The sequence below is a fragment of the Pezoporus occidentalis genome, unplaced genomic scaffold, assembly GCF_034315485.1.
Source record: "Pezoporus occidentalis ecotype Australia unplaced genomic scaffold, CSIRO_AGI_Poc_V1 ctg372, whole genome shotgun sequence".
Lineage (NCBI taxonomy): Eukaryota > Metazoa > Chordata > Aves > Psittaciformes > Psittacidae > Pezoporus > Pezoporus occidentalis.
Window position 1 is genome coordinate 4,254 of NW_026915694.1, and position 25,151 is coordinate 29,404.

General features: G+C 36.5%; 1 protein-coding gene across 6 annotated transcripts in view; it reads right to left on the bottom strand.

The window, feature by feature from the left end:
- Positions 1-208: 208 nt before the first annotated feature.
- The window catches only part of LNPEP (leucyl and cystinyl aminopeptidase), a 43,732-nt gene continuing 18,789 nt past the window's right edge, over positions 209-25,151 (bottom strand). For 4 of the 6 annotated variants that reach the window (XM_062631729.1, XM_062631731.1, XM_062631732.1 and 1 more), the window contains 15 exons: positions 23,071-23,202; positions 19,992-20,112; positions 19,241-19,395; positions 18,794-18,907; positions 16,559-16,690; positions 15,034-15,165; positions 11,434-11,594; positions 9,571-9,659; positions 8,260-8,440; positions 7,375-7,531; positions 6,576-6,760; positions 5,770-5,931; positions 4,746-4,886; positions 3,677-3,758; positions 209-2,703 (listed from right to left, as the gene is read on the bottom strand). In XM_062631729.1, the coding sequence (XP_062487713.1) occupies positions 2,572-2,703; positions 3,677-3,758; positions 4,746-4,886; positions 5,770-5,931; positions 6,576-6,760; positions 7,375-7,531; positions 8,260-8,440; positions 9,571-9,659; positions 11,434-11,594; positions 15,034-15,165; positions 16,559-16,690; positions 18,794-18,907; positions 19,241-19,395; positions 19,992-20,112; positions 23,071-23,202 (2,076 nt within the window). In that variant the 3' untranslated portion in view covers positions 209-2,571. The remainder of the gene's footprint in view (positions 2,704-3,676; positions 3,759-4,745; positions 4,887-5,769; positions 5,932-6,575; positions 6,761-7,374; positions 7,532-8,259; positions 8,441-9,570; positions 9,660-11,433; positions 11,595-15,033; positions 15,166-16,558; positions 16,691-18,793; positions 18,908-19,240; positions 19,396-19,991; positions 20,113-23,070; positions 23,203-25,151) is intronic. The other 2 variants (XM_062631733.1, XM_062631734.1) reach the window with 2 other exon arrangements.

Here is a 25,151-nt window from a genome sequence, read left to right on the forward strand (position 1 = left end):
GTAGCACTGGGGCTGTATGATTTGTCTTGCATTGAATCCTAACCTTTTTCCTGACCCTCACTCTATGCTAAGACCATGTATAAAACGGAGCCTCATCAGCAAAGGCTGGCTGCCCCGCACCAGATCTTAAGACATTCCAGTCTTCATTGGTTCCTAATTTACTGGGAAAGGGAGGAGTATAATTAAACATTTCTCATGGAAGAAGGACTCCAGCACAGTTTTTAATAGGGTCAGAGATTCCATGCCAAAAAAGACTTGTTAAAATCTCTATACCTGACATACCAGAAGTATGCATATGCAACAAACAGTAAACTGAAACATTATTCAACAATGCCTCCACAACTTCCCCAACTTTCCAGAGTTTCTTGGTAAAGATTGTTGTCCAAAACTCAGCTTTCATAATTGTCATTAAAGCATTTGAGCAAAATAGTAAATTTTTTAAATCCCCACAACAAAATCAGGATAGAAGATGGGATCTTCCACAGTTTCCATTTTAAATTTTGTATGCCTCAGTAATGCAGTTAGGGATGAGGTAAAATACTTGTGAGGGGACAGGAGAGAAAGATTAAAGTTTACCACTGACTTCTCATTTAAAATGAAGACATGATTAGAAAGAGAGATGACATATTTATACACAAATATGCAAAGATGGAACTCGTGATTGTGTAGAGATTCCAAAGATTTTAAATAAACAAGGAAATGAAGCTGTAACACATGGCAGTACAAAAATTCCCAGAACATACTTAATCACAATTCTAATTCCATAACTTACAAGGAAGTACCATTTATTTTCAGTGTTCACACTGCCAGTTCCTTCTTCAGTGCATGTAAAAATTACTCATTTCTGGGACTTTTGAGCAAACAAGTGTCTACACACTATTAAGATCTAACATTCCTTCAGATAATTTCAAGGTTAAAAGATCTGTAATTCTAATGTGAGCTGAAAAAATAGGTATCTCTTTTCCAGGTGTTTTCACAGATATTCAGGAAAAAATGGGAGAAGTATGTTAATGCCTAAGCTATCATTGCTTACAAGTTTTGCTAACCAAATTAACAAACAATGCTGTGGTTTCATTAATTAAAGCATTCAATTTAAGTTTCCCTGTGACAAATTTTTAAGTCCATTAAACTTTAATTCAAACTATTATATTCTTCAGAATTCAGTGTAGCTGAAATTAGCTTAATTAAAATAGTACAACTTCTAATTGTTAGTGCTTTCATTCTAGTTTATAACTGACCACATAACTGGACAATGATGACAACAGTCCTGAATCTGCTTGCATGAATCCACAAAAGGTGTATTAGTAATGAAATAAGTAAGAACAAATCTCCAGATAAAAAGGTATGTTTACACTTGCATGTGTTGTATATGTATATGCTATACCTCAAAAATGCCTTTTTCACTGATTTTGACACAGATGCATATTGCACAGTAGGTATTTCACCTTTTTAATGTAGCACATTCATGTTTTGGATCATTTTCTTTAGAAGACTTTGGAGATTTGTCTCACAAGGTTTTTCACAACAGTAGAACAAATCACTAAAATCTAAATGAGAAGATTTCCTAAAGGTGATGTCAGAAAGAGTTAGCAAAGTTCACAAAGTATACTGTGATATGCGAGTTATTAGGCAAGGAAAAAACAAAAGTTTACACAAAACAAACTGGCTGACATAGCTATTAATTGCGGACCCTCTGCAACAAATGGTGAAACTAAAAATCAGTAGACAAAAGGGCACAAAACAGTAGTCTTTCTAACAGGTGAACCAACCTGGAGAAATGCACTTTTGTGCAGTTGTTCAGAGATCAGTACAGCAAAATCAGTTAAAGTTCAATGATTAATGATGAGATTCTCAAAAATGTCTATTAAATTCAGAGTAAAAGTTCCAAAGTCACATCAGCATTTCTGGAAATCCCATCTCTCGAACAGTTGGTTTTGCTATCTGTTTTTTCTTTTCCACACTACTACCCAGCCAGTTCATACATCAAAGTGTATACTACCAGCATGAGATATTATCATTTCCTAAAGACTACTGTGAAAATAAAAAATACAAACTTAAATCAGAACCTTATTTAATTTCACCTCAAACTGGTGTGCTTTATAAGATCCACTATTACTTATGCATCTGAAGTATGATTTTGTTTCATAACAGCTTCTATGTACAAACATGGAAACCACCTACAGTTTTACATTATAAAAATCTACTGCTCAAGAAGCAGTCTGCAAAGAAATAACAGTTCATGGTAACTCACTCTTTCTAATTGTCAATATTAATCCACTGCTAAGGAAGCACAACACAGCTCCAAATGAAAGAGCATATGTTTCAAATATAAAATTAAATTAAACCATTTGTGCAGGTATTTGGTCTATAGATGGAAACAGTTTCAGAATAAATACATCTTGCTCATTAATGTTCCAAGGAAAATAAAGATCTGAGGCATGTCCTGAGCTATCTAGACTCTTTAATAGTGCAATGTTGCAGTGATGCCTGGTTTAACCCTGGCTTTTGCAAAAGAAATACAGCAACTGCCCACAGAGGTTCGAAAGGGCTGACACACCACAGCATCATATACTATAGTAGTTCTTGTAGCATTGCTAAGTTCCTCTCCATCCACTGGATGTTGAACTGAATTGTTTCAATTGCCTCTTTTACAGAATGCAGTTGAGAACTCTGCTCTGATTTTGACTCAAAAAATGACTTCACCTGCATAGCAAGAGAAAAGAAAGAAAAAGAATATTTTCCTTACCATCAACACTGCCCACACAGATTCAGAAACAAAGGCTACACTTATGTTGCAGGAATCCCTGAGAATCACTTGTATCTATGCAGTAAGCAAACCTCTCAAAGGAGTTCCCAAAATGCAAGGAAAGCATTTTTCATGGGAACTGCAACAGTAATTAGTTAGGTTTCAATAAGGTATTTCACAAATAAACAGACATTCACTTATAATAATAATCACAGAGCACTCAGAAATTCTGGAAAAGGAGTCTTGTTCTGTGACAACTCCTTGCAAGCAACCCTCCTTCAGTGCCTTGGAATGAACCTCACACCCACTCATAATTATCAATGCTAACAATTATAATACTATAGATCAAACTCTGAACAATTATCTCTACAAAATTACCTGAATGATAATATTAAACTAAGCCATAAGCTTGATAAATTAACTTGTTAGGACCTTGTTAGATTTCTAATTTCTTATGGCTATCAACTGGCTTTTAACTGATACTCAACCCCTACCATAGCTCTGTGGGAGTGTTACAGCAAATTCAGGTTTTGTGGCACTGCATCACATTGCAAAGATTCCATAGCTTCTACACAAAATCTAGACCAAAAATCTATTTAGACTAAATAATTATTTTGGGAGACAGTGTTATTCCAGTTAAGAGGAAAACGAAACAGTTTAAACAGGTAACTGGATTCAGTTCTATATGCAACTGTGCCACATACCAAGTATGTGATCTTCAATATGTTCATGTATATATTTGCCATGTTGTGAAGTATTTGTATGTATTTGCCATATTTGCCACGTGTGAAGTAGGGAAAGTAAGAGATGTACATCCTAGCAAAAGGACCTCAAGGACAGAAATCACATGTGTTTTCTTCTTCCCTCAAGTAAATGAAAACAGCATTAGAACTAAGGAAAGATCCCTTTCTGGTACATTAAGCCACCAACCTCCATCAAGTGTGCCTTTGTTGCAAACTGAGAAGTCGACCAGCTAATGATATTCTGGATAGTGTATGAGCCTAGGTGAAACCTGAAATAAAAACAAAAGTTATTTTTAACTGAGGGCCACTTCAAGATGCAAGTTCAGTATACATGTACACATTCTTATTTCTACCTTTTCAACAGTTGGAAATCATTAAAAGCACTTGAATTCAAGTTTACAGATCTAATTCATTAACACATACAAACAAGTCTTAGAACTCCAAGACTCCTAGTACCCTAATCCCTCTAAAAACTGAACTTCAGAGCAAAAGACATGGAAAACTTTCAAACTTATATCACAGTTTAAACAGTAGAGAACTGAGGACACCACACACTGAATACAAAGACCTTTATTTGTGGCATGTATTTAAAACTATACAGTAATTGAATTTGCAACCAGGTTTCATTTCAAGCAAAGTAATTTTGTAATATTGGTCAATAACAGCTTGCTAGAGCAGAAATTTTCATGTGTAAGAAGCGTTTTTAGCAATGTGAAACTGTTCCAAATCAATATGAGGATTTAGAAATACAGTTTTACATGAATTGTTGGCTTTCTGAAGACATGCAAGCCCTCTGTCCTGCTGCATGCCTTTAAAGGCCAGTTAAGGAGAACATGTATTTCTAAAGCAAGCAATATTTATTGGTTATTTGGATTTGTACTTGCTGTAAAAAGGAAAAAAAAATATAAATCTGAATGAATTCCCTGGGTCAGATTTTGAATGCGTTTGATCCACATAAATATCCTGCATCTGTGGTAATCATCTTAAATACAGTACCCTTTTAACAGAAATCCAAATCAAGATTTTTCAGAATTACTATGAAGATCTACAAGTCTACAAAGTCCCATCAGCTACTGGGGATACTTCAAAGTTTAAGTTCCATGTAATTTTTGTAAAATAAGATTTTTAAACAGGGGTTAAAATTTTATTACAAATGATCTTGTATGAAATCAACTATTTATTATTGTGCTTGAAAGAAAAAAACAGGTGCTTCTGCCATTGTGAGTGTGAAGTTTCAGCTACATCAAAAGCCTTACTTTTGTGTAAGCTTTTCCCAGTTCTCTTTGACAAAGTCCCAAGCCAACAAATATCCAGGTAAACTCTGGCTAACAGTTGCTATGATGTGTGAAAGCTCCTGTGTCCTGATGACTTCTCCTTCAAGGCTGTTCTGCATTAACCTAAAAGACAAAGCATATGAAAAGGGACAGGTAAAAACATCTGTTCAAATCTTCACATGATTCTCCTGAGACTCCTAAATTACACGGAAAAGATTATATAATAGACCAAATAACAAAGAACTTCTGGCATCTAGAACACACCGATGCTCCATTTAATAACCACTGCACTTACTTCACATTAGTTCCCAGTTACCAGAGAGATATTAGCTCTAAGCCAAGTAAATGGATTTTCATTGTTCTTGGAAAAGATGAAGTCAATTCTAACAATGCATAAAAGAAAACACAGAGGAAAGCTGTAGCACGAATCACCTAGCAGGACAGCCCTGGTGTCCTCCATGGAGAACTGAGATCTGGTCTACAGAGTGGTGTTGGAGCATACTGTAAGGTCAAAATTTCACCCAAGGAAAGAAAGAAAACGAAAACAACCAAACTAAAAACCAAAAGCAACCACCAACAAACCCCAACCAGCTAAAACAAACACACACACACACAAAAAAAAACACAAAAAAAAACAAACCCAAACTAGTTATTATCTTTGTTATAAAGATACACCAATCTTTTATGATGCCATAAAGCAACCTGCAATTTTGTTACCTTCACCACAAAATCTGCAATTTTCTCTTACCAGTAGCACAAAGCCTTGAAGTTCAACTGTTTTCTCTTTATAAATATTCAGAATCTGTCCTTTTAAGCTACTCTGTTACATAACCTTGAAGAACCTGATACTTCTCACTTCATTTATTTAAGGCTGTACAAAATATGTGAATAGATTTTCATTAGCAATCAGAAATGTCTTCAACAATACAAAAAAGGCAATACATTTTTTCATAGAAGATTTTTAACACTTTTAGTTTACACAGCAACTTTTTTTGCTCCTTCATACCAGATTAGCTTTCTGACATCATCTGTGCTGGCCAAGGCTTCAATCATTTTACTTTTCTCTGCTTCAGAAACTGAAGAGGAGTACATCTTCAGGAGGAAGTCCCAGCCATCACTAGATTTGGCTCCAGCTGTAAATACAGCTTTCATAACATCACTAGGCAAGCTACAGGGGAAAAAAAGAAATACAACAAAACAAACAAAAAAAACAATCAAAGAAACAAAAGGGGGGCATAAAAATGTTCATCTGAGAAAAAAAAGGAAGAAAAGTCACAAAATAAAAAGATTAGCTTGAAAGAGATGCCTCTCTCTTGAGCGACTCTAAGTTTGCTGGACTAAACTCATGACAGTCTAATACCTTAAGTTACTGGGAAAAAAACAAATCATTTTAGTCATGTGAAAGCAGAGTAAATTGTACAAAAATCTGAGTAATTTTCTGTGGCTCAAAATGCACATGAATCCGGAGCAGAACAAATTCTGCAGGATTAAAAGGTATGCTCTGATGTTGCTATTTAGCGATTCTTGAGCGTGCAGGAAATGCAGATGGAAGCAATTAGTGAGACTGCAGATGAAGTCAAATTCTACCACAGTACTCCCTCTCATCTTGAAATAGCAACTTCTACATAAAGAACAGTAAAAGAATGAAATGCTTATCATCCATGCTTAGTTGGTGGTGTGGTTGGAGTTTCTTTTACTTTTTTTTGTATTTATTATTGTTTTGTTTGTTTACCCACCCACCCAGACAAAAATGGTGGCAAGGTAACAGGAAACAGGTAGATAAAAGAATTGGAAACACAGTTTTTGTGGTACCTGATTGTTCCATTAGAGTTCACCCACTTCTCAAACATTTCAGTGGCAGTTGTTCTACAGTTTCTTATATCATGGGTGCAGGCAAAAGCTAGCAGCATTGACCGGAGCTCTCGTTGAGACAAGGCCCCATCATCTGTCCAACTCTGTTGATCAATTTTATCTCCAAGCAGGCGCTCTATTCTGTGCTAAAGGATGAAAAATTATTAGCAATAGCTAATTCTTCTCAAGAGGATTTCCTAGATATACATATTACAAGATTATCTCTATATATACACACAAAATTAGTTTAAAAAAAAAAAAAAAGCCTTTAAGCCTGCCAGGTGACAGTTGATACACCTTAGTTTAGCATAAACTAACCAACCAGCCTTTACCTATAGGCTGAACACTGTTCGTGTGTGTAGTTTTCTACCCTGCCAAAAACACAGCTAGGTACCCACCAGCTACTACATCTCAGGTAGAACACTTCACCTTAAATATCACCTCATAGACACTGCACTGCAAACCATAGCTTGGTCTGTTTATCACAGTATATCGCTAAAATCTTTGAATAAATGCTAAATAAGGAAAAATAACATAGTAAGAGGTTTTTAGGTTTTGTAATTTTCCCTAAGCACTCACTAATTACCCTTAACAAAAGCCCTAAGGAAAGCAGGCACGACTGGCAACTACCTAAAATCCCCATCCAATTTAGTGAGATTACTAAATATGCTCAACTGTCAACACTTAAAAAGATAATGTAACTATAAAGAACATTATAGGTAATTATTTCAGATCTAATTTACAGAAAACTAAGACATACCATGAGGCGTGATGCCAGTTGTTGTTCACCCTTTTTCTCTAAAAGGTTGTATATAAGACTCAGCTGAAACAAAGCTTGAGTGAGTGGCGCAGTGCTGCTCTCTTTGTTAAGGTAATCAATCAGCTCAAAGGCCTTTTCCAGAGACTCTTTTCCTAGACTATAAGTCAATAAACACAAACATTAAAATGGCTTCCAAAACAAAAGCCCTCCCTGAAACGAGATCAGAAGTGATGCTCTCCCATTACACTAACAGAGGGACAGGCGAACAGAAAGATTAACAAAAGAAACACTTTAGATTTAGTGATTTTTATATGACAGCATTAGTAAGATCTGAACAAAGGAACAATGGCCAAATTTGCCTTTAATTAACAAAATGATGTCTAAAAATGTTTATCATAAACAAGGGTATTCTGATACAGGAAGCAGCTGTCAAAGAGGCCATCCAGAATGCTGTGTCTCACCTGCTCTGATGACAGTGGTGTAAGAGGAGAGAGGGATCCAGTAAAAGTTTGACAGGCAAATAGCTTACTTGTCTAATGTGAAGCACTGGTTGACAAGAGTACAGGAAAACAGTCTGCTAGGCAGATTATCAGACACTAAAGAAAACCAGCTTTCTGAAATGGCAGCTATCATGGCTTTTTGTGATGCAAATAAATGGATGCTGCTATAAAGAGCAGGGAGATAACATGAAACACCAATATAGAAACATCTGTGAAATAATTAGAAAGAAATGTATTAGTGAAGAGTGAACAGTTTCAATTGGCTAATAAAGACTGAATTAAAACTCCCCTGAAGCAGTCTTTCTACAATCTAAGTCTGATCTTCTTTGACTTGGAAAAATCTTTAAACACAGATCAACTGTGTTTTCCAATATAAAGGTCTTACCCTGCAAGGTTGAAGATATTGTTGATTAAATTGGCTCTGTCTTTAGGACTCAAAGCAGTATGTTTTTTTTTCAAAAGATCAATAAGTGTTTTCCAGTCTTCACCATAGTGTACTATGTAATAGCCATTCATGTCCACATTGAATTTTATCCATTCCACCTCTTCTGGAAGTTCAATGATAGCTAACAGACAATCAGCAGCAGAAACAAACACTTAGCAACTGTTTGTTCAAATCCAAATCTATGAAGTAGACTGGTTTCAGAGAATAAATAAATTCTTTCCCACCCACTAGTTCCCCCTACTATGAAGAAGGAATAGTCAGTACAAAGGTTCCATGAGAAGGCTCCAAAATTCCAGGCTATACTTCTTCCTCCTTCCTACACCTGACTGAATGAATAGTATTACAATCTGCACCAAGATTCATCTATGCAGTTAATTTTTCTTTCTGTCCTCCTTTCAAACCCCATCTTTTCTCTGCGCACTTTCAGATATATACAAAGAGAGGTCATTAATTAGATGCAAGGCCAACTCTAGTTTCAAAGTCAACTATATATAAGAAGACAGGCTTTGGGAAAAAAGTTCTTCATTTCAGTTGAACTAATGCCAAAAAGGTCAATTTCCATAGCACCTACAATGCGTTTGAAATTTAGTAAATATTCTACCTAAAACACTTTTGTAAAATCTCCTACTCTTATATCCACCACATCCAACTTTCTGCAGTGAGTGAGGTACTAATATGATGAAAATGAGACCACCAACAGAACCATTTAAGGTGAAACAAAAATTATGAAATCAGGCTACTTTGGTATTAGTTCTGGTAAGATCAAAACCACATCCAATTAAACAGCTTTGTGTGAAACAGTTTGTGTGAAAAGTTCTACATCATCCCTCAAAAACAATCTGATCCAGATGCAGTATTTTCTTGTACTATTACAGAAAATAAGTAATATTTCAGTGGAAAGTGACTTCCTCACATTTCAGCACACTGGCAGAGCAGCTCTTGCATTACCTGCTCTCTGAGGGACACGCAGTTTCAGAGATTTTATACGTCCATTTGGAGGAAAAAAAGTACAGGTTTTTACAAATTCCAAACTTGTGCTTCTGCTCCACTTGCTGCCATTTACTTGTACATATAATGCTATAGGGAACCAACTTTCTAATGATGACACCACCAGTAGTGGCTGACTCCAGATCTCTGCAATTATTTGGTACTGCATACGGCTTCATCTTCACATCTTACTGAACTGTGCGCTCAGAAACATCAGTAATCTCTAATACTTACGTAACTTGCTACCAAAGCTTGGAGACATACCTGACTTCTGGTCCAATAAATATGCATTAGTACAATAGGTAAAGTTGCAGCTACTAGTTATATAGGTGAGAGGAATATGCCACAGATAACTGTAAAGAAAAGCAAATGTTTATTTACATATTACACATATATTATTCTTGTCTTGAAGGGTGTTTTTGTTTGTTTTTTTTTAATTAAGCATTTTAATATATTAAAATTATTATTTCATGGCAGGGGGTTTGGAACTAGATGATTTTACAGTCCTTTCCAACCCTAACTATTCTATGATTAATGGTATTAGAACCACAGCATGCTGTGTAAAATAGCTTAAATCTCATTCATGTAATCAGAATATGATAAAATAATAAATGTACAGTAATTATTTATTCCTACAATGTTGAGAAGTGTGAAAGTTCCACAGAATCACAGAATGGTTGGAGTTGGAAGGGACCTTAAAGGTCACCTAGTCCACCCCTACTGCAATACACAACTAGATCAGGTTGCTCAGAGCCCTATCCGACCTGACTGTGAATGTTTTCAGGGATGCAGCATCCACAACCTCTGAGGGACAATACGTGCCATTGTTTCATCACCCTCCTTGTAAAAGATTTCTCCTCTATATCTGGTCTGAACCTACCCTCCTTTAGCTTCAAGCCATTACCCTTATACTATTGTCATATGGACAGGAAATCTCTGGCTGTATTAGCAGTATTATTTTCACCTCAGTCAAATGTTCTGTCTTCCTGAAATTTTAAATTAATTATTTTTTTAAATAATTTATGTTGAGTCACGTAGAAGACTCAAATTCCAAATCATGGCAACAGAAACCAAAAGTGACTGCATACCACAAAGAGTGTCTCAAGTGAATGGCAAGCTAGAAGAGTAAGTGCTACGGTTGCTCATAATGATGATAAGGACTTAACTGTTTAGAGAAAACACAACTTTGAGGGAGATGAAATAAGTTGCATATATGCAATATGCACATATTCCAATTTTGACAAGTACCCCTTCTGTGTAGTGGCTCACACAGAGCACTCTTCTTCAAAAGCTTTTTATGCATTCCCCAAATTGACATCGACTAGAAACAAAAGAACAATTAAGCCTAATGATCTTTTCCTTCTTCTTTTACCTTTCAATCACACATTATTTTCCTTCCTCCATACAACAAAAATAAAACAAAACCATGTGACATCCAATATTTCAAAAGACAAATCCTTTCATGGCCTGACTCTTTAAGACAATGGAAAGAACTCAGTTCCCGTTAAGACTTCAAACAACTGAATAAAAACACCAGAATCTCAAAAGGATTCAAATGTTCATATTTTGGTTAGTCCAGTAAGGTTCATAATGTAAGATGTATTTGCATGAATTCATTCTATAATAAGCAACAACCACAATTTTGCTTTCTCACCATTTGCATATGTACTTCCTTTTAGGCTTTGGTACCATGGATATTGTCTCTCATATATTTAGCCATGTGCTGTCATGCATTACTGCCATCTTAACAATTTTAAGTGAAGAAAGCTTTAACTCTAGCTTCTCAACTTTCCACTAACATAGCTCAAGATATACACTGAATTTTGGCAGGAAGGAGTAAAGGCTCTTAAGTAAGACATGCATCTGTAACTTCTGCAGCCTGCCTTTCTTCAGCTTCCTATTATCCAAATAAAAACTTTCTGAAATTAAAAGAAAGCTTTACCTGTGAAATCTGCCTTATAGTATTAAAATACTAGATGTGTGAATGTGTGCCACATTTTCTATTACTACCTGCCTTCAAAAAAAATACTAGAACCTATGAATATAAGTGATAAATATGTACAAGATAAAGGAAAGATATCTGTAGGTAGATTTTTAATAGATAAAAAGTATTAAGAAGGCAATAACCTTGCATCTGATGTCCAGTTTTCTGGTTCCACGAGGTACAAATATTTCTCTTGTTTTACAGAAATAATCTTTCCCTTTCGGACAACAGTGACTAAAGGAAATCCTTTCTGCACGATCCAAGTTTTCATCAACTTTTTTACATCTAGTGTTCCATTGGTAATCTGTACAAAACAATCATAAAATAACAAGAAAATAGCAAATGGAGAACATTCCTAAACCTTCCTCCTTAACTTGCCAAGTACGTAGTAGCGTATGATTCTATGATTCTGTATCTGTAAGCAAGCACTTTGACACTAAGCTTGCAACTTTTGTAAGCAATGATTTAGGGCAGCAGCTGGGTTTTATATTCTTAAGTTGAGGGAATCCTAGCTGATCAGTGGAAAGACAAATTGGAAACATTAGGTATGCTGAACCAGTGTGTCATGAGAGTGAAGAAGAAAACATTATGGAAAAGGAAGTTATGGTAAACTCCCAAGTTCTCTCCTACCCTTTTCTGTTTCCATATTGGTATTCTGATATTATATGGGTGTTTTGGATTCAAGATCTTCTTTTAATTCAGAAATGAACATTACAAATTGAATTAAAGCAAAGTTGTTTGTACAACAAAAACATACCCTTTATCTCTTTTTTTTTCTCCTTCCACTGACCAGCCTTTACATACCTTAACCTTCAACCTCTTCTAATCTGTCAGGAACTGTTTGTACTAAAACATCCCCACTGAAGGGCACGTACTTTATAATGTCTACGTATCACTGCTTCTTTGTTAGCCAAGATGATCATCCAACCTGAAAAGCAGTATGTCCTCTAACTTACAAAAATATGTTTTAGGTTGAGCTATCAGGAACATAAGAAAATTAAGATATCATTATTCAATTCACATTTAACTTTTACCAACCTATACTGTGTCTTTCTCTAGTTTACCTCAGCAGCATCTTACTGTCAACTGTTCTCTGTTCAAGCCAACAGCAACATGTACAGTTTAACCTCTTGGGAAAACACTACACTATTTATGTAGAGAATGACCATGCACTTTACATAGCTGTTTCAATTCAAAGGAAACAATTCTCTATCAAAATTTTAAAGTTTGTAGAATTTGCAGCCTACATATTTTTTTTTACTTTTCACCTATTCCCAGAAAACCACTGTTCACTAAATCCTTTTCATAGAATCGTTTGGGTTGGAAGGACCTTCAGAGGTCAACCCACCCTTCAATAAGCAGGGACATCTTCAACTAGATCGGGTTGCCCACAAACACATCCAGCCTGGCCTTTTCTTCATCTTGTTATCACAAACTGTCATTGTGATACTCACAATGGTACTTTATGCAATCCTTCAATAAATTCGCCAGGAAGTCCTGATGCATGCTATCACTTCCTTTTGCCACTATCCTTTCTTTCCTGTTACACTTTGAAAACACCAGGAAATCTGTAAGATCAATGCCAGCCAGCCAAAACCAAACAAACAAACACCCACAAAAAAATTCAAACCCAGGAGGAATGTTAAGAGAGCAGGAAACTAATGAAGTCTAACATTTGCATTTTGTCAACTTGCCTGTTTCTCATCTTAGTCTTCCAGTGTAACACTGTGAGCCACCTAAAGACTGGCAGAAAGATTTATTTTAATCTGTATAGAGGCATGAGTAAAATTGAAGTTTGCTCTACTGAAATAATTCTAATCCAAAAAGAGAATATACAAAAGCGTAGGCTACGTGAAAATACAAAATCAACAGCATTACCACCTACGTGCAAGAAAACTCCACAAAACAAACCAAAGGCTCAGGCACAAAATGAGGTTCAGCCAGAAATGGACACAGGAGAAAAGGTAAACATTGTAAGGAGCATCAGAAAACATCTAAAGTCCCCAGTTAGTGGGCTTGTCCACACAGAAGGGCAACTTCTGGCAGCTAATGCTGTTGAATACTTGGTATCAGCAGGAATTTGGCAACTATTAAAACTATTAAATGGTTGTTTGTCATTAAAACAAGAAATACACACTGAGTTCTGATGTTAGATGTTACTAAATTGGTTGGATGCAATTCACTTAATAATACTATTACAGGTGGGTGAAGCAATCCCACAGTTAGTTGCTATTATTTTTGACTCTTAAAAGATGACTGAGGTTCCAAAAGACTGGAGAAAGAGGTCTGCTGAGTTTGCAGAAAAGCTGACCTTGGCCCACGGGCAAAGAGTAGAGTTCTGATAAAAAAACCCTTCTTTCTGAGCCAGGGAGACAGACTAAGCAAGTAATCTAAGGTTTTGAGAATGACACTTTTCTCATGCTCTAGTAACAGTTAAACACTGCAGCCAGTAGCAGTTAAGCCCTCACATTTAATTAATGTAAGGCATGTGTGTGGTCTCTTCAGCTACTCTGTATGGATAATACCATCTCCCTGAGGTATGTTTTCTGTGTATACAGGACTGAAGCTGCATGGTCAGAAGGCTCCATTTTGCAGAAGTTGAGAAAAGTCTATTTAAAAAAATATCACTGTACAAACTAGAAGACTTCTCTGTCGTAAGAGAGTCATAGTCTGGTATCACTGATAATCCCTCACTAGCTGACAAACTGGTGACTGTGTATAACTGAACACACACAGCCACTTGTGACATATGGCATAAGTAACAGAGGTTCCCATTCTGCAGAATTTCGGATATCACAAGGTAGATGTGAAGAACCAAAACTAAATATTAAGTTAGTATTCTGCTTAGGACTCAGCTTCTGCAGGGAAACCTCACATGTATTTCTGAGACTTTAATACACACTATGCAGTACACACGCTCACAGGGAAATCTGTTTCCTTCTCTTAAACAACTACCTTGACATTCCCTTGGTGATACTCATCAGCTATTTCTTGTTGGGATCAGTTCCTTTCTTGCACTCTCACTGAGACACATTTTCCCTTTCACCCCCCACCCCAGTGCTCTCTCCATTGCACTTCTCCCATTCCACCCCTCTTCCTCCCCTTCTCCCTTCTGCTGTCTCTCCCTCCTCCTCCATATGCACTCTCTTGCCCCTACTCTCCCTGGCTCCCAGAGGCTTGCAAACTCACTCCCTCCTGCCTGTGCCATTGCTTTCTTGTGCCCTTAGTCTCTGCCCTCAGTCTCTGCCTTCAGTCTCTGCCCTCACACCCACTTTAATGCCTGCCTTACCATTTGAGAGCTGCTGAACTAAACTGCCCCCCCCACAGTCTGTTTTCCTACAATCCCAGCTCTGCTTCTTGAAACAAAACCTATCACTGAAATGAAATTAGACTAGTAGAGTGTATCCCAAGACCTCTACAGAGGCTGGATTATTGGAAAGTAAAGTTTTGCCTTGCTTTTGAGATATTTTTATTCTGGTCTTAATACACTGACAATGCAACTCAAGAAAGGATAGGTACATAGTGATGTATAGTAGTGCATTCCCACTTCCAGTGTTTTTTTTTGGGATGACACTCAATGGGGTCCTAGAAGCTACAGGAATATCCATATCTGTATGAGAGAACTTTTGACTATGATGAGCAAGAACTTCAGAGTATTTACCTACAATCTATTATCTTATTTCTTTCACAAACAAAGAAATCAAATTTACAACAAACAAGAACAGCATATCAAAGATGGATACCTCATTCATGCTGTCCCACAAGCCATCACTCTGGGCACATCCATACTTGTGATTATGCAAGTATACCTCAATTCCAGCTTGGAAAACATCCTTGGTGAGATAGTGCTTCAGCATCAAAAGAAGTGAAGCACCCTTCAGGGAGGGAAAAAAAAAAGAAAAAGAAAAAAAGAAAGAAAAGGAAAAGAATTGGTAAATTAAAGGTATAGAATTTGCTTTTTCACAGTACAAGAATAACTCAGTAGGTGGCAGATTTTATCCCAAATGATATCATTCGAATAATTACATTAACACTCAGATGCCTTGTAAAAAATTTTTTTTAGTATTTCATAAAGTCCAAATATACTTACAAAAAATGCTAATACAGCTTGAAAATTTTTCTAGTTAGTATCGTCTCAAAAATATTGCCTTCTTACTGGTCTCTGCTGGCTGCCATATTTCATCAGAAATATTCTTCTGTATGGTACAGAACTGCACTTGTGAGATAGTATTTAACAGTCATATGATTTGCAGTTATATCAAAAAGCTAAAAATACAGGGAAAAGAGGAAATCTACTTAGTAGATCTACAGATGACTGCAGAAGGACAAGTTCATTTTGATAGTGACCAAAGATGGACAGGTGGACCCACCAGCCCTGAGTAGACCAGGTTTCTCAACTGAGTCTCAGACTACTCAAGGATGCCAGTCAAATCATGTTGACCAGTTAAGATTTGCAAAAAGAAACTGGCGAAGACAAACCAAAACAGCTGTGGGAACAGCACTGCACTGAGGTAGATGTAATATTTGATTATTTTCTAGTAAGTACTAGCTGCCCCCATGGTTTCTTATTAGATGAAATTGCACAGACAGATAGCTGGAGGGAAAAAAGCTAATCTAAACCATATAAAAGGCTTTCTTCTAATGCTACCAAAATTATGTGACACGGTATGTAAAACCTGAGATAATGCGAGTAAAAATTGGGCAAATACAGATATTTGCTCTCTCATGCATTTTCAGGTGAGGCACTGTGGAGCTCACAACCCTCACTAGACATTAGAAATAATCAAGTTGCAGACAACCAGATATGCAGTGAAGTAATTTTGCACTCCAGATGCAAGCCTACAGCTCAGAAAGTCTCCAAAATACTGATTTTTAAAGGCAGGGAGAGTAAAAAAAGGAGCAATTGCTTAAGTAAGAGCCTTGTTTTTACTCTTTTCATAAGCACTTCTTACAGTTTGCCATCAAAATAGAAAATATATCTAACTGTATATTTTGTTTCACTTGCTGGGTAACCCTCTCACATCTTCATGAATATTCTACTTTCTGCTGAAGCATGCATGAAGCAAAAGTATATTAAGAGCAAAAACACACTCACATAATCTTAATTAAAAAGCTACATAGATGCTCAGAAACACTACTGAGAGATCCTGCATTGTTTGTGTTAAGTGTAAATTACCCCCAAACAATTGTCAGTATATGCTTACTTACTCATGTTTTCAATACTGAATATATCATTTCCGAAATATTTCAAAATATTTTTAAAGCTACCTTGATATATGAAAGTGCATCAAACATTTCTTCAATTTGCTCTGAAGACTGAACAGCAGAGGAGACTGGATGTGAAGAATTCAAGGAATCCTTCATCATAGCCTTGAAAATCAAATTAAGGAAATCTTCATCCTAAAAAGGAAAAATTATAAGTGTCTGAGAAGCTTGAACATAGAGCAGAACAGTAAAAGTTGTCTCTGCGTTGCTCTCCCATTGGCTTAACATGCCATTGCTCACCTTCCTGCCAATGGAGGTAGCAAAACATTTGTCAGGGTAGCATTTATAAAATCTATTTATAAAATCATTATCAATCGTTTAAAATCTATTTAAAATAAATAATGGTATAAATCTATTTATAAAATCATTTCAGCATTAGAATCTCACTCTTGAGTTTGCATCATAATCCAAACTCTTAAACTCCACTTTCAGGTAAACGCATCATTGGCATTAGTGAAAATAAATTTACCTACTAAGTATGTGTCCAGTTTCAGATTTGGCTCACCAATGTTTTCAATTCATTAACAGGAAACAGGGAATACAAAATCATAACTTCTTTGGTATGCTTTAATACTGAAGCATGAAGTCTGGTGAAATTACTCACTACAGTGTTATTTGTGAGAATGTAAAGAACATCTCTTCTAATGATCCTAGTAACAAAGTCTCTTCCTTCTTTTCTTCTAGAATTAAGATATTTCAATTGAATACATTGTTAACAGAACACAGCAACTCCAAACACTCAAAAGAAGCTGATTGCACTGGTATTTGTCCATTTAATTTCACTGAGACTTGAGCAAACAATTCTCTATACAGTTACCTCTACACAGTAGAGAGTTCTATACAACACAATAAAGACACACTTTAAAGTTTAAAATATTAAAGCTATTCTTCTTGAATGCAGAAGTTCTGAGTGATTTGGGTTTTCTGTTATTTTTACCAAAAGGCATCTTTGGCATCACCAACTGGCGAAATCAGAGGTTGGTGAAGGCGCTTTGTCAGGCATCTTTCAAAACAAAGTATGCAAGTGTTAGATGTGCTCTTGTTAAAACATTAGTTTTCTCTCCTCCTGTCACCATATAGGCACACAAGAAGCACTCCACAAGCATACTTTCAGTGGGCATCAAACTCAACAACCAAGCTAGCCCAAACTGAAAAATTTTTTAAACACTCAGTTCCAAAATAGAATTCTACCAAACCAAATTAGCAGCCCAATTTTCTTAATGCAGCAACAAAGATGAATTAAGAACTAAAAGTCACAGTCAGAAGGGTGAGAAGAAAACAATCCAGCAAGCAGAACATAGTACATGTCAGGTTTTTAATCCCATGATTAAAACTGCAAATCACAAACACTCCTCGAAGCTGGTTCCGGAGCCTTCCTCTCCTAGGAGATACCCTTACCTAGGATGCAAAATTAGTCTCCCCACTGCTCCCTCCCTTTATTTCCACTAATCTTGGTTTCTCTGTCTTCATTCAGTGACGGAGATGCTTTACAGCAGTAGCTGGTATCCCTTCCTTAGAGAGCAAAAGATCAAACTTGAATCCTTCAAGTTTTCCAGGGTTTCAAAAGCTGGGTCACTTACTACCCGAGTACTTTCCTTCAGCCACATTGCAAACACAAGTGCCAGTGGGAGCAGTGCTTTGTGTTATTTGTGTAACTCAATGCTTTCAGAATTCATTAGGTGGGACCATATGATACTTTTATACGAGATCCCCTGATTAGTGAATCCCAAACTGATTCAGACAGAAGCAAGTACCGCAATGGAAAGACAGAAATTATCATAGTAATACTTAGTAACCTGAAGCTCTGTTGCTTCTTACGTCTACTAGGAAACGAAGGCTACTACTTTCCTAGTAGTTTATTAGAAAAAATACTTGGTTGATTATATGCCTGGACTTTCTGTGTAAAGAAAAGTTATAATGCGATATATAGACACCTACATGTTTTAATACCTGCTGTCCTACACAAAACACTTTAACCTACACAAACCACAAAAGCTACATATAGACTACTACCAAAACAAAACAAAAAACACAAACACAAAACCAGCATACCCAAAGTCCACCTCCCAAACCACTTCCAATATAATCAAATTGCCAAAGCAGAGGAGATAAAGTATAACCTCAGTGGTGCCCAAAGGGAACTTCAGTATAGGTTTGTATATATCTGTCCTTTACAGGCAGCATTAAAACATGGATCATACCAAAGGTATGGTAAATGTAGTTACAGAAAGTACTTACTGAATGTAATTCTGGAAAAATCTCTTCCATGGCAAAGTACTCCATGAAAGTGGCAAATCCCTCATTCAGCCAGAGATCATTCCACCATTCCATAGTTACCAGATTGCCAAACCACTACAAAAGACAAAAAATGTTATTCTTTTTTCATAAATAAAATCAGATTAGTACAGTAACACCTTGTGCATCCATCGCTTTGTCTTGCAGCAAAATCAAGTTCAGTCAAAACCACAGTAATAACTTTGCATGAACAACTCCTAAGTACTTCAGGCAGAGTTGCACCCCATCTGCTGTACTGGAAAAAATACAACCACAAGTATTTCTAACAGACACAATGTACAACCCCGTCACAGTGAGGACAGGGCTGAGTTTAAGGACAAAATTACAAAAAAAAAAAAAACAAACAAAACAACGCACCACATTTAAACAATGACCTCCCCAGACTAGTACCTGATGGGCAAGCTCATGTGCTATCACTGCAGTTACTGACTTTTTATCCCTTGCTGAAGAAGTATGACTGTCAAGCAAGAGTGCTGATTCTCGGAAGGTGATCAAGCCCCAGTTTTCCATCGCACCAGACTGAAGATCAGGAATTGCTACCAAATCTGGAAAAGATTTGAGAAAAGCATTTGAAAACTGCTAGTTAGAGCCATTATGTATTTCAGATCTACCTGTTCTATTCAATAATTCCTGAAAACCTCATTATTAAAATCCTGTGGTGTGGACATGTGCTCATATTTCAAGCAGCACAGAAGCCCCACAGACATACAGCTATGTTTCTCTAGCGCTACTCTTAAACAAGTAGTTTAGATCTTGCCTTTAGACCTTGCATTAACAACTAATGAGGAAATGAGGCTGCCCTACTGAAAGCAGTGGTTCAGAGGACTACATTTCATTATCTTTCTTTCCAGTCAAACTAATACATGCAGAGAAATCAGGGTGCAGATTCTGCACTGGTGAACATGATTCACAGATTGAGAATTCTCTATCTCCCTACCAAGGCATATCATGTTAAATTTACATGGACTGCTTTGATGTTATGTATAACTATAAGCAATCCAGTGTCAAAAGCATATAAAAAAATTCCAGCTTGGGAATGACTTAATGGTCGTACTTACAACGTTGGTTTTTTGTTTTGTTTTTTTTTTTTTTTAATTTTGGGGAAATCTTATTTTGCAATTTTCACATGACAAGGACTTACCTAATTTTTCAAGAGGGTAGTTTATTAAAAAGTAGTTTTGATAAAATTCCAGAAGTTTCACTGATGTGTTTAGGGCATATTCAACTTGGTTTAGATGCTGTGGTATGGCATAGACAGATACCTAGTCCAAACAGAAAAAAGATTTTGAAACATACAGCTACAAGAGCTTTAGAGTAAAAGAGAAGCTTGCAGAAATTCCTGAAATAGATAGGACAGTGTTATGGTTTAAGATCGGCCGGTAATCCAGAACCATGCAGCCACTCGCTCACTCTCCAGTCTTCTTCCTCCCACTCCCGGAGGGATGGGGAGGAGAATCGAAAGAATGTAACTCCCACAGGTTGAGATAAGAACAGTTCAATAAATAAGGTATAACACAAACCACTGCTGCTACCACCAATAATAATAATGATAAGGGAAATAACAAGGGAAGAGAATACAACCACTCACCACCCGCCAACTGATACCCAGTCTGACCAGAGCAGCGATCTAGCTCTTCTGGTTTACTGATGTGCTGTGGTCAGGTATCCTGTCTCTGCTTCCTCCCAGCTTCCCCTCCTCCCTGGCAGAGCATGAGACTCAGAAAGTCCTTGGTCAGAGTAAACATTACTGAGCAACAACCAAAAACATCAGTGTTATCAGCACTGTTCCCAGGCTGAAAGTCAACAGGCAGCACTGCACCAGCTACTAACAAGGAGAAAAATGACTGCTACTGCTGAACCGAGGACAGACAGTTTTGGGAGTACACGTCAGTTACAAATACTAGTTATGAAGCTGTCAGTGAAGAGTTAATTTTTTTTGCTAAAGCCAGTCAAAATACAGACAGACTATCCATGTGACCAGTGTGTATGTGAGAACAATTCAATGCTGACACCCTTAAGGAAAGTATTTGTTAAGGGTCTACATAAACAGAAGTTGATCCAGTTCCTTTTTCACTCCGTCATGAGTTAAATGACACCTCCTGCATGCTTCAATTAGTCTGTAAGTTTAATCTATCAGTATGTTAACACTAGTATCATCTGCAAGAAATTCTCCCAAGAAATAGTAACTGGCAAAAGTTAATCCATTTTCCTACCTAAAGCAGAGCCACATTAGACCTGATGTAAGAAGCATTCATAAAAATTGAGAGGTTACAGCCTCCCTCTAGTCACACTGAAGTGGCTATATCAATAACATAAATTCGATTAGGTTACAGGCTGATCCAGGTTTAGGATGCCCTTTCATACACAAACAAAAAAATATGTTGAGACTAATTTTTCTATTCTCTTAAAAAAAACCTTCCTTTTACCATACTACAAATCAGTAAACAAATGACATTTCAAATAGATAGATAGGGTGATCTTTTATTTTTGAGTTTGAACCAGTAAGGACAAAATCTAATGCTCCTGGAAACATATTCTTAGCTGCAAAGGATCTTCTGAGTTCTTAGACTTCAACTCTAAGCTATTTTATAACATTTAAGACAATAAGCTTACTCTGTGTGAATTGGTTAGCCAAAATCTTTGAGTCTCCCAGCCACAAAGAGCTGGAAGCATTCTGAGAAAATGTCATTATATGCTTCCTTCTTACAATTTTCCTCAACCTACTAGATGCTGTTGGCAACAGAACAACCCACTAGCTAGACTTTGGCCTTATTTGGTGTAACCATTCTTATGCTTTCTTCCTTTAAGCTGTCGAGTACTCTTAGATACTGCTAAAACCCTTGTGTTTGGTGCCTTCTAAAGGTCTGCTGGACTTCCTTAGCTTAGCCAAATCTTGCTTGGTGGTCAAAATGGAAGGAGAAGCACAGTTAAGAACCTTTTTCCTTAGTTAGAACACATCACACAGTCCTTTTCTCCCGTCCTACATGCGCCTGCCATAAAATACCTCAGAAGTACTGACAATCCATGCAAATTGCTCTCAGTTTTATGAACAAAGCAAAGCACACCTCCATAGGTAGTTGTTTGAGCTCTGCAAACATGAAACATTTAGTATACTCATCAGTTTTATGCCTGCTAAAGAACTGGCTACATGGTTTTACCAGACTACAGTTCAAATACTCACCTCAGTGGTAGCCACAAGGTGGGGATTAGAGGGGGAATAAAAAAAAAAAAAAAAAAAAGGAGTGGGCTAACCTGACCAAACAGTCTGCCCTATTCAGCTATAATTAGAAATACTTGTCCAAGTCAGATTCAAAGCTTACTGACCAGTACCTTTACTTGTGTAAACTGGATTAAACAGAGGGCTGTTTCTCCTCAGTGTTACTAGCAGTATTTATTCCCTCTGCCCCCCTCTAGGCAGGTACTGGCACTTCTGACTTTTCATGAGGAAGGGCCAGTTCCTGTTGGAGAGTCATTGCTCACATGAAACTCCTGGACCTCCTAAAACGAGATAAAGGAGCACCTCCTAATACCAAAATGCTATTTCTTTAGTTACTGTAATTGCACACATCATATGAACTGCTCACTGACCATGCAGGCTATATCCCCATGAAAGACAAAGATCAAAGAGGACCAACTGTTTGATTTTTTTCAACCTTCCAAAACCAAAAGTCTCACAGTGAAATAATTGTATTCAGGTGACTAAATGCAGATATAAACTTCGTCTGTTTGCTTTACTGCGGGGCATGGGCTTGTCTGGGGCTCTTTTAGTAGATTATCTTTGCAGGCATAGAACATATTTGCAGCTTGAAAATAGTATGTACGCTTCCCTGGTAACTGTAATGTTTCTGTACATCACCTGAACAACTCCTGGTTTTCATGACATTACTCCCTCACAGATGAAGCATTAAAACTAAAAGTTTAAAACTTTCATCTCTGACAGCTTTTAAGAATTTTAGATTTTGTAAATTTCCACTGTTTACGAGACCTGATGCTGAGTCCTTTGCTGGAACAGTCTTCTCAATCTGGTATAAGCACTGAAGTCAGCACAACCTATAGCATATGGCTTTTCCCCCTATACTATTATGAATATAATAAAAGCAAGAAAATAAATCCAAAACAGACAAAGCTTCCTTGTGGGTTACAGATTTTTTTATGTTTTGTTTCGATTGGCTGGTTGACTTGAGACGGGTGAGGGAGAACTTAAAATTCAACAAACATACCAGACTCTCATTAGTTTCCCTACTGATGTTTTTCAAGTCTGCAACAACAAAGGCTACTAGGTAGGTGCTCATCTTCAAACTCACAAAAAACTCATCTTGAACAATTCCATTTGTCACAGGAGTAGTGGCTTTCTGCAGGTGAAAGGAAAACTTATTAATACAGACAAAAAACATTAAGGCATGCAAGGAAAAAATGTTAAATAAATAAATTAAAAAGATATATATAATTTAGTTCAGACTTCGACCTCCTGTATAAACCAAAATCTATGAAAGATTAGCATTAATTCAAGAGGGCTTTAGGCTAGATAGGAGACACAGTTCAGCATGGCCTACTAAAAATAGTTTAACTCATGCAGTACCCCATTTGTCTTTTCCCAGAAGCTTCTTCAAAACTAGGTAACCAAACATACTCACTTTTTAAAAATAGCAGAACAAAAAAAACACTCACATACACCTTTATGAAAGAGACTGCATTTTAAGAAGTGAAGAAAACCTAAGGTTTCTGTTAATTTAAAGCAAAAACTTGCCCAGCTTAAAAACACACTGCCAAATGTAACTATCTGCTCAGTCTTCTGAAGTAAGATACCATCGTGTATCTTAAATTACATTTAGTTCACAAGTTTTTCTTTAATATTAGCCCTGGAAAGGCACACTATATGCCTTACTTTTCTGTATAGTCCTTCACAAGCATAAATTACATAAAGAATAAAGGGAAAAGTTCAAAACCAATGTAGTGCAGAATAGTAAAGGTCTGGAGAGAGACATGGTAATTCATATGGCTTCCTAAACTTAATAAACTTGCTTCCAGAAACCACAAATATTTAAAAAACAAAAATAAACTTAGTTTTAGACAAGGTCATTTCAAACCAAACAATGATTTAACACTTAACTGCCACAGAAAATTTAGCTATCAACCTTAAAGAGGAATAGATTTTTAAGCCTGAAAACATGATAGTACAATTATCTAGCCTGACCACTGCCTATAACAGAATGCCATCACTGTATTCCTTCAGCAACTCAACATTTCTGCATTTACTACAGCTTAATCTTCATAAAGAGGTGATACCCTATTTAAGAAAAATATACTGTGGCTGCAGATAAACTGGTTCAAAAATCAGTTTTCCTCATTAAAAAAAAATAAGTACAACAAACAAAAAAACCCCACTAACAAAACCACAACAGAAAAAACCACAAGCCCAAGCATACGCAGTTTATTTCTAGCCTTAATGTGTGTCAGCCACTATATACTGATATCCTAGTAATGTGCATGCTAGTTGAGAAGGCCTGCCTCAAAGATCTCTTGCTCACATAGGTATTTATAGAAAATGAAGTTCACATTTAACCATCTCATGGCTAAATTAAAAAGTCTCTCCATTCAGCACAACTTGTTACCAAGAACTGAAGTTATTACAGAAGTATCTGTACCATTTTTCCTAACAGGAATTTATTTAAGTGTTTATTTTCAGAAAAATAACCTATCCCAGAAATGATCTCATCAACACAATATACTTCTATAAAACACAATTTCTTTCTTTATTCACACAAGAATCAACTCATTAGCCTGTACATAATTGCATAGGGAGCCCACAGTATGTAAGAGAATACCTAATCCAGGTTAAAACGTAAGAATTCAGCCTGTGCTAAAGCTCTTGTGAGATCAAAAAACTCTAAAGAAATAAATCATAAAACCATGCCACTTAAAAGAAGATTTACATATAAAAGTGGGTACAATTTAAACAAACTGCCATGGACACAAGAGAAAGTGTTGTGTTGACATAGCTTACTATTTCACGGAAACTCTTGTCTAATTTCTTCATTTATACACTTAAAAAAAAAAAAGTTTTTATTGTCATTCACTTGTGCAAGTTATCTGGAGAACTTACAAAAACAAGGGAACTACTTTTGAAGCCATTAAGGGACTGCATGCTTGGACCTTGTACAACAAAAATGGAATTATACAGTATCAAATTATCAGGGCATAAATTTGAAGGACAAAATGAAAATAATATTGTTTGCAGTATAAGCACAAATAAGTAATTATCTTGGGGACGTTGCCCACTAGCAAAATCATCAATTCATTT